The 9,798-nt window shown below is 37.2% G+C and overlaps 1 protein-coding gene across 1 annotated transcript; it reads right to left on the bottom strand.

The window, feature by feature from the left end:
* Nucleotides 1-2,932: 2,932 nt before the first annotated feature.
* Nucleotides 2,933-8,415, bottom strand: SPAM1 (sperm adhesion molecule 1). The gene is made up of 3 exons (XM_008057078.1): nucleotides 7,462-8,415; nucleotides 6,814-6,903; nucleotides 2,933-3,436 (listed from the first exon to the last, which is right to left on the bottom strand). The coding sequence occupies exons 1-3, from the start codon at nucleotides 8,413-8,415 to the stop codon at nucleotides 2,933-2,935; spliced, it is 1,548 nt and encodes a 515-aa protein (XP_008055269.1).
* Between the last annotated feature and the right edge of the window lie 1,383 nt (nucleotides 8,416-9,798).

Genomic DNA, 9,798 nt, shown 5'->3' with positions numbered 1-9,798 from the left:
ACAGAATGACACTCTGTACTCCAAAAAAATGTAAAATTGGTATATGTCAACTAAAAATAAAAGGGAAAAAAGAATAAAAAAGATTTAAACATAGCATAATGCAAAAGACTATACAAGCATTTTAACTTTTAAAAAATTATTGGAGCTTAAAACATAATAATTTGTATCATTTTTATTGCACTTTGCAACTCCATCTCAACTCTGATTTTTTTTTTTTTTTTTTTGAGTTGGAGTCTCACTCTGTCGCCCAGACTGGAGTGCAGTGACCGCTCCTGGCCACCGCAGCCTTGACCTCCTGGGCTCTGGTGATCCTTCCGCCTCAGCCTTCTAAATAGCAGGAATTACAGGCACGCGCTACCACACTCGGCTAATTTTTGATTTATTGCAGAGATGAGGTCTCACCAAGTTGCCCAGGCGCGTCTCTAACCCGCGGGCTCAGGAAATCCACTCACCTCAGCCTCCCAAGGCGCGGGATTACAGGCTGAGCCACCAAGCCTGGCTTCAACTCTGATATTAAACAAAGCTTAAACATAAAGAAATGAGGTCTGTGACAAGTAAAGATTTTCCTTTTACCTCATGGAATTTTTTTTTGTAAGATTCAGGATTAAGTATACAAGTGGTCATCATACAGGTAAGTTTGGGCCTCCCCTTGGTCCCCACTTCGCCTGGTTTGAGATCAGGTACCTTTTTGATATTATGTGACCCATCTCTCTTCCCTGCCAGCATTCTGCTCCTGCCAATCCCTTTCTTAAAGTATTATGGTAAATGTTTAGGGTCTGCTTATGAGTGAGAACATGTGGTACTCAGCTCTTTGTTTCTGTGATGGATCCCTGAATATCATAGACTCTAAATCCATCCAAGTTGGTCCCATATTTATTGCAGCACTATTCACAATAACCAAGATATGGAATCAATGAAGTCCATAAGTTTGTTCTTCTTTATGACTGCATAATATCCCATCATGTATATGTACCATATTTTTTTTATCCATTCCAGTTTCTATGGGCAGCATGGTTGGTTCCATGTTTTTGCTATCGTGAATATTCACAGAAAATGTAATGCCACAAAGAGTTTTTAAGATCTTGCTCACATTAATTGTATCATAATCTGAGAGTTCCTAGCAAACTGTGCATCAGGCATATCCCAAACCACTTTGTGGCTTCATCTCTTCTTGTTTCTAAAAGGAAGTCAGAGGCAAGGGGAGAGGAAGGAGGTAGCAGTGATATTTGTATGGGTCAGAGCAGGAAAGGTATTCAAGTACAACTGCTCTTGGCTTTAACAGAGAGTTGAAGGCTAATTGTGCATGCCACAGATACTCCATTCAATCCTGTGCAAATTAGAATCTTCAATGACACCAGAGAAAGCAAAGGATTCTAGTCATTGTCCGTTATCTCTTCCCTCCTTTTGTTTTCTTCTTTCACACCCATCCTCCTTTCCTTCTCCCCCTTTCTCTTGACTGTAAGCAGAGAAGAAAAGAGTAATTTTAGAAATATTCTCTAAATCTTCTCTAAATCCTATAGCTTGGTTTTACTAGTAAGTTTTTACTTTCAAATTCTTAACCACACCATGTCAAATGTTAATCTTACAAAATGTATCTTGTGCAGAATGATGGTATTAAAACAATCCTGGCAGTTTTATAAAGGAAACAGATATAATGAATTTGGATAGTCTAAAACTGGAGAATGTAAGCAAGCCATTGATTTCCTGGAAGACAAATTCTTTTTTTTTTTTTTTTTTTGAGTTGGAGTCTCACTCTGTCGCCCAGACTGGAGTGCAGTGGCCGCTCCCGGCCACCGCAGCCTCGACCTGCTGGGCTCTGGCGATCCTTCCGCCCCAGCCTTCCAGGTAGCCGGAATTACAGGCATGCGCTACCACGCCCGGCTGATTTTTTGATTTATTGTAGAGATGAGGTCTCGCTGCCCAGGCGGGTCTCGAACCCGCGGGCTCAGGCAATCCACTCACCTCAGCCTCCCAAAGGCGCGGGTGAAGACAAATTCTTAACTCAACTCATGGGTGAGAAATCATACAAGATTCTGGTACAGCAACACACTATTATCTGTCCATATGCCACAACCCTTAGAGAATGGAATAATGTTCTAGTGGGTCTGCATGCACCTCCGTTTCTGAAGATTATCAAGAGAAAACATATTCCCTTATCTCCTACACATTACCTGTTAAGTCACTTCAAAGAACCCTTAACCCCTGCAGACTGCACTCACTCAACTGAGAGAAGTGAATCCCTATTCACTCCCTTTATCGGTGGTATTGATCTGAAAATATAGCACCCATGTAAGTATAAATTTATAATTCATATAACTTTTTGTGTGTTGTAACCTAATCAACAGCATGTTGTAGTAAATAATGTTTTTCTTAGTAATAGGCTCTGTTAATTCTTTACTCTATGGCAAGCTTAATCAACTCTTCAGTTTGGTATTACTGAGAATACTGTGAGCTACCTTCTGGTAGCCCACACCAGGAAATGTGGGCCATAAATGTTACTGTGAACAAAATGCAGCTGTAACTTGAGTTCTATACAATTGTCTGTCAGTCATGTAGTCAATGTATAGGTAGCAGCAATCCTAAACTTATAAAAACGGACTGTAAAACCTAAGTGGCGAGCAGAACTGTTCCAGAAAAATCAGGAGCTGGGTTCTGTCTCCCTGAATTCTAAATTCAGAAATGAACTTCTTTCTCTAGTTCCCTGCCTCTCAATTTATTGGCGTCGAGAGATAGCAGCCGAGCATTTACTCAGACCATAACAATTCCAGTGTTTGTCAGGTTCAAAGGAAACCGCCATTTACTAGGCATAGTAATTCAGAAAGAATTTTCCAAAAATGACTTCTCAGCAGGAGATGTTCTTTTTAGAGATTTAATTAATCTAAATCGCATACTTTAAAATGGATATATTGTTCATTTAAGTTAACATGTAGAATTACAAATTTACTACAGCAGAACTCATGGTAAGAAACAAAACATTAACAACGTGCACTGTGACAGATGCTGGGGAGGACGATATGTTGTAGGAAGTAGATGAAGATTCTATCCACCTGAAAGGCTCATTAGGATCCGGGTGTAGAAAGGTATCTATACAAATATTGTCGGCAATACATACATCAATAAAAGTAATGTTTTGTACATTAGAGATGGCTTTACAATTCAAGTTGGTATAACAGCTACAAGAAAATTTTTGAGAAAATTGCTGCAGGTCATCAATTGAGGGTTTTCCAAGTACTGTGAACTTTCCACTTTTCCCAATTTGAATATCAAAATTCTTTGGGTTCAGGTGAAGATAATCATTTGAATTCCAATGTTTCCTGATACATATTCCTTGCTCCTGGCAAAGCACTTGGCTACACATTTTGGCTGCCAGAGTGACGTTGATTATGTAAGGATTCACGATGGTCTGCATGTAATCATCCAGGAGCAAACAAGATTTCTGTAAAATTATAAGATGGTCAGAATATTAAAGGAGAAGGTCATTCATATGTGAGTAAACTCACTGCAATAAGCGATGTTTAAGAAAAATGAAAAAACAGACATAGCAAAAAATAGAAAATATTTTATCCTAAGATTTTATGTTAACAAGCAAGATTATTCCAGCTGTTTTTTGTAACATTTATGTAACATACGTTTTATGTGTCATTTTATGCGACAATAATTGATCAGTTGTGCTTAACATACACTAACCTTGTTCTACCTCCATAATTCATAAGCTAATGAAGTGATAGACTAGTATTCCTGTTAGAGTATGGTCTCTGGGGTTCATCAGCTCTGACTGGAGTCTGAATTCCATTAATGACTAGCTGTATGGACCTGGAAATCTCTTAGACTTTTAAAGTCTTAGTTTTCTATCTGGGTGACCTTGGGCAAATTAATTAGCCTGGTTATGTTTCAGCTTCATCATCAGGAAAATAAGAATAATTATAGCACCTGTCTCATAAGGTTGTTGTGAAAATGAAAAAGCACAATACATGGAAAAGTGCTTGGCATAGGGCCTGGCATATCTTCAGTTGACCTTCAATAAATTATAAATGAATGTAATATGTAAACATAAATGTAATTTTCTTGCACATTTGTCATAAAAGCTTAAACAACCATGAAAAGAGTGATTTCTAAATTGCTGGCACCAAATAACTAAACAGGTTCAACTGAGTATACTTTATATTACACATTACATATAGTCAAGTTATAGGTGAATAATGACAGCTCTTCTGTAAATTTGGCAGCGTATGGGTAATGGGTAACTAAAATGATTCATCTTGAGATTAGTGTTCTAAAACCTGGACATTATCCTTTTACAAATACTGAAGGTAATCACTTTTTTCTATGATCAACAGTTCCACACAGTAAGTCAGCCATGCTAGTCCTTCAGCCGACCAAAGGAAGTGGGGGTGATAGATCAGCAGGCAGGTCAAGGAATCTTGGCAGCATCCACTTAAATCTATTCCTTGAATACCTTTCTTGAGATGATATCATCTACTGTTGGGAGAATGACTGTTTCCCAAAGATATCCACACCCTAGTACCCTGGAATCTGTGACAATGTTAGCCTACATGGCAAAAGGAACTTTGCAGATGCAGTTAAGGTTATGGACTTTGACAAGGAGAGATCATCCTGAACTCTCTGGATGGGCTCAATCTAATTACATGAGTCCTTGAACATGTAGAGACTTCCTTAGTGGGGTGAGAAAGATGAAATGGAAGAAGGAGGAGAGAATGAAACTGTAAGAGAGGCTGAACCCACCTTTGCTGACTCTGAAGAAAGAAGAAGAGGGCCGTGAGCTAAGGGAATGTCCTGGTCTCTAAAAGCTGTTAAGTGGCCTTTAGCCAACAGCTAGGCAGATAATGGAGATCTCATTGCTACAGACTCAAGGAACTGAATCTGTCAATAGCCCAAATGAGTAAGTGAGAAGGCTTCCCTAGAAAGCCAACCTACTAAAACCTTTATTTTAACCCACTGAGAGCCATGTTAGACTTTTGACCTACAGAACTATACGATAATACATTTTTTGTTTTTAAGCCACTAAGTTTGTTACTATTTGGGGGGCAACATCAGAAGACTAATAACACTATTCATCTTCTTAGCTCTCAATGGCTTTGAATGGTATTTGGGCTAAAATTCAACTTCTCTTAACTTGTACACAGCTTGACATGGAAGATTCCCTTCTTCTTCTTATACAACAACTCCCTGCCCTGATTCCAATTCTATTTTAGACAATGTTAAAATTTCACTAGCATTGCAGGTTCATTTCAAACTACATTCATTGTTCCCTCTGGTTGGAATGCTCTTCCCTCCAATTTTCAACATGGTTGACTTCATTTTGTCATGAAGATAGAGGCTTTAAATTAGGCAATGCCCTTTCCAGGTATTTTTCTTGGCTACTCTCTCACACCTCTCTATTTTAATTCTCTGTATAGTATTTATCACATCAAATGTTTTTTCTTGCTTATATATTGTTTTAAGCACTCATTAGCTCCAAGTGTACATGGACTCTGTCAGTATTCTTCAACACTATGTTGAAGAACCAAGGATATGAGAATTTAGACCAAGCTTGGATAACATTGCAGTGCTTGCTTGACTCCACAGAGACAAGTATAAGGCCAAATGAGGAGTAAAGGGATGAGAATGATTTGAGAATCATTAGTCTACACAAGATGTAGTCTATGGTAAGATATTAAAACTGGTTTTCTAATAGATAAAGCCTAGTTTATATCTTTTGTATATATATCCATGGTGTAACCACTCCTACTATGGTCAATTTTGAGTTACTAGCCTGACATTACTGAATGTAAGGTTGGAAATCAAGTGCACCACCATTACACACGATGGTAGTGTGGCGTGGAGTAGTACATCATTACAGGGTATTTCCATTTATACAGATATGATAGATGTAAATAATCTCAAAAGCATGAAAAACAATAAAATGAAATAATTGATATGTTGAGAATGTATTGCCTTGGTTTTTAACATAATTTTTTATTATACATCTTTATAATTTAATTTTTAATAATACCTGTGCTTAACAACTGGCTCACAAAATTCCTGAATATTTAACAATCAGGTCTTACAAGCTGAGATTAGTAGGGCTGGCTCCATCACACCACTAGATCTAATAACATAAAATGAAAAGAAATGGTTTACTTACATTTGTTTTAGGTCAGTTCCAGTAACTGCAAGTAGAACTGCAATTGCTGGTTTCTCAAGTTGTCAATGAACCAGAGGAAACATTACAAGTAATCTATGATGATTAATTACAATGACACAGAACAAAAGAGGACGTAATCAATCTAGCATTTGGATAGATCTAGTATTTGAAATGATTATAAATTGGGAAAGGTAGCAGAAACATATACAACAAAGTATATGAGACAATTTGACATAGTACTAATAAGTAGAAAATAGTTATATTAAAGTTGAAGAACTGTCTCTTGTATAGATAACCCTGATGAAGGGAATGAAGAATTGATATAGAGAATTAAACAAGAATGAAAATAAAGGAAGACCTATCTTATGATACCAAACACCATGTCTAAAAATAGCATCTGTAGTCTTGTTTTTGCCATATAAGAGCCACGTAGCCCAGAGAAATTCAGTTACTCTCACTGAATGTTTGTTTCCTCACTGGGGAACAGATACACATTTTCTGCCTTACAATAACCACACAAATGTATTTTGATTGAGCCAGTATTAATTGAGCACCTCCTACTACATGCCAAGCATAGTACTACATATTTTCTTAGTCAATGTCAGTACACTCCTCAAAAACATTAAAGGGAGCAGTATTTTCATCTAATTCCTATCAATTCAACTTACCATACTTCGCATTAAAGTAAGACTTCCCCATATTACAATTCCAGAGGCACCCAGTGCAATAGTTTCACCAAATGTATTCACAAGGTCTTCCTGGCAAATGTGATAGAAAGAATAGATAAAAATAAAATGAAAGCATTATGCATAGGATAGTAACATCAAAGCCAAGCATGTTGACCCAACAATATTAATTTATTTCTATCTTTTATATATAGTCATTGCCTTACTATAAAAAATAGAGGCAATTATTGTTTTAATTACTTATGTTGACAAGAGAGCATGCTTATGAAATAAAAAAGATACTGAATTAATACACTGTCTATACTATCTAATTCTCCATGCTTACTAAGAGACCATGTGATTACTGTAAAGATTAAACATATTCTTACTCTGCATTCATACAATGTTGCTGAACTACCTCATGTGTACATTCTTAAATGATATTGAAAGCTGAATTTCACTCACTTCTAAAGCAATATTAAATTCCACTGAACAGGGCAACCCCCTCGAGTCCCCTCCCACTGTGGGAGTTTTTTTGTCCTTTCAATAAATCCTGCTTTCTAAAAATAAAAAATAAAAATAAATAAATAAATCCTACTCAACACCTTGTGTGGATGCTACTTCACAGCCCTTATACCTTAATTTACTTACCTGAGAAAGGAAGTTTAAAACTCGATCAGTAAAAACCAGGCGGGTATATACAAAAACCGGAAGTGGATTGTTAGCATCAGGTAATTTGGCCATCCTAATAGCTTCCTGAACTCGATTACGCACAAAGAGCATAGCTTGTTGAGGAGTCTGTCTGGTGTTTAAATAAATGGATGGGTAAAGGGCAGTGCTTTCCTTCCACAACCAGTCGAGTTCATCATTTCTTTTCTTTTCTATATATGAACAACTTCCATTGAAACCGGGTTTATTATAATTATGATTGTAACAATCAGGAAAAAGATAATAACCCCATAACTGATTTGGCCGAAGTGATTTGCCCAGTTTTAAAGTCTCTAGCATGAAATCCTTTCCTGCCTTTTCAAATTCTCGTCTGGCTATGTCAGTGGCTTCTGTGAGATTAAGATGTGCATTTTGTTGCTGAACCAACACAATTGACCGATTTCTGTAGATATCTTTAGGTTTCCAGTTTCTTGCCCAAGTGGGCCTCCATTCTTCCCAGTCAATGACAGCCAATCCCAATTTGTCTGTTGGAATGTAATAAGAAATGTCTTTCTCAGCTTTGACCAAATGGTCTTTCAAAGATCCATTCTGGGGAATTCCTCCATTCACATTTGCATGTGTTCCTGGCTCTAAAAAAGGATAGAGGCCAAGTCTATCAACATAAAATATTGTAACTCTTTGATCTGTGACGTTTTGTCGGGGGCTTCCCATTAAAGAGAAGAGGCTCATATCTAGTGGATCACCAAACTTTCCAAGACAAAATTCAGTTGGGGCATTCCAGGCCCAGAGGAAGGGCACATCCCGGATAACAGGAGGTGCTGAGAAATTCTGAGTCAAGCAGCATGGAATCAGAAGGAAGATGAACACTGTCTGGAATCCTCTGTTGAAATCAACGAAGTTTCCAAAAAAGATGTGCTTGAATATTAGCACTCTCATTGTAAAGAATTATAACTATGAAAAGCTCGTATTTCTTCCTATACCCTTTGGTTTACCCAATATTTGATGCAAGATATGAGCACAGACCAAAGAGAATGATATGAAGTCACATTGATGGATAAAGAGATATAATGATTGTGTTACATTTAAATATCATTCTTGTTCCATGTTTCAGTAATATTTTGAAAGTTGCATCATTTATAACTAAAAAAAGAAATATAGAATATATTATTATGATGCATTTCATAATAAAGATTAGAAGCCTTACCAAGTTCTCAATAAGATTATTTTCTCTTATGATACAAATTTTATAATAGTTAACATTAGTCTCTCTTCCCAAATCTCTACAAAGCCTACAGAGAGGTGATTGTAGCTATTTTGTCTTTTTGTTTACTGAGGTGTGCAGAATGCTGTACCAAGCAATGCCTTAGCAAACATCCACAGAATAAAAATAAATTCCAAATTGAACCTCTCTTTCTTGTTTATTGCTTCCTAAAAGACTACTTAATAGTGGTCTACCAAATTTTGAAAATAATTCCTCATGAAATTATACAATTTTATCTTTTTTTGGAAAGGGAACAGTAAGAAGGGAAAAGTCACTTCTGCCAGAGGTAATAAGTCAAAAGTCTGCTTGAACCTATTGAATAAACCAAAACCTCCTACAAAACAAGTTGAAGTGTTCTTTGGTACACTGCTCAATCAAATCTTAACAGTGATACCATTTTACTTCTTCATAATTTCTACTAAAAGGATTCTTTCTAGCACTTAAGAATAGAAATATATGGATTTTGGTCCTTTTTATGGTGTCTGATAAGTGGGATTGTGTTGCCATTCTGATTGTCACAAAGTGATGTGTTACAACACATACTGTCACTGTATTAGACAACAAAAATGATTCAATAGAATGGTCTGAGTCACAGACAAGAAATTCAACTATGTATTATTCAACATTTGGTATTTCAAAATTATCTACAAGAAGACATATTTAAATGTTCTGTGATTCTAGGAAGAAACTAGAACTTTTAAAAAATTAGATTTTTAGCCGGGCTCAGTGGCTCAGCCTGTAATCCCGCGCCTTTGGGAGGCTGAGGTGAGTGGATTGCCTGAGCCCGCGGGTTCGAGATCCGCCTGGGCAGCAAGACCTCATCTCTACAATAAATCAAAAAATCAGCCAGGCATGGTAGCGCGCGCCTGTAATTCCGGCTACTCGGAAGGCTGAGGTGGAGGGATCGCGGAGCCCAGCAGATCGAGGCTGCGGTGGCCGGGAGCGGCCACTGCACTCCAGTCCAGGCAACAGAGAGAGACTCCAACTCAAAAAAAAAAAAAAAAAATTAGATTTTGAGTATACGGATATGTGAGGGTACAAGAATTATACCATTCATT

Source organism: Carlito syrichta, unplaced genomic scaffold (genome assembly GCF_000164805.1).
Source record: "Carlito syrichta isolate Samal-C Ts95f unplaced genomic scaffold, Tarsius_syrichta-2.0.1 Scaffold302715, whole genome shotgun sequence".
NCBI lineage: Eukaryota > Metazoa > Chordata > Mammalia > Primates > Tarsiidae > Carlito > Carlito syrichta.
This window is presented reverse-complemented; position numbering and strand designations above follow the sequence as displayed.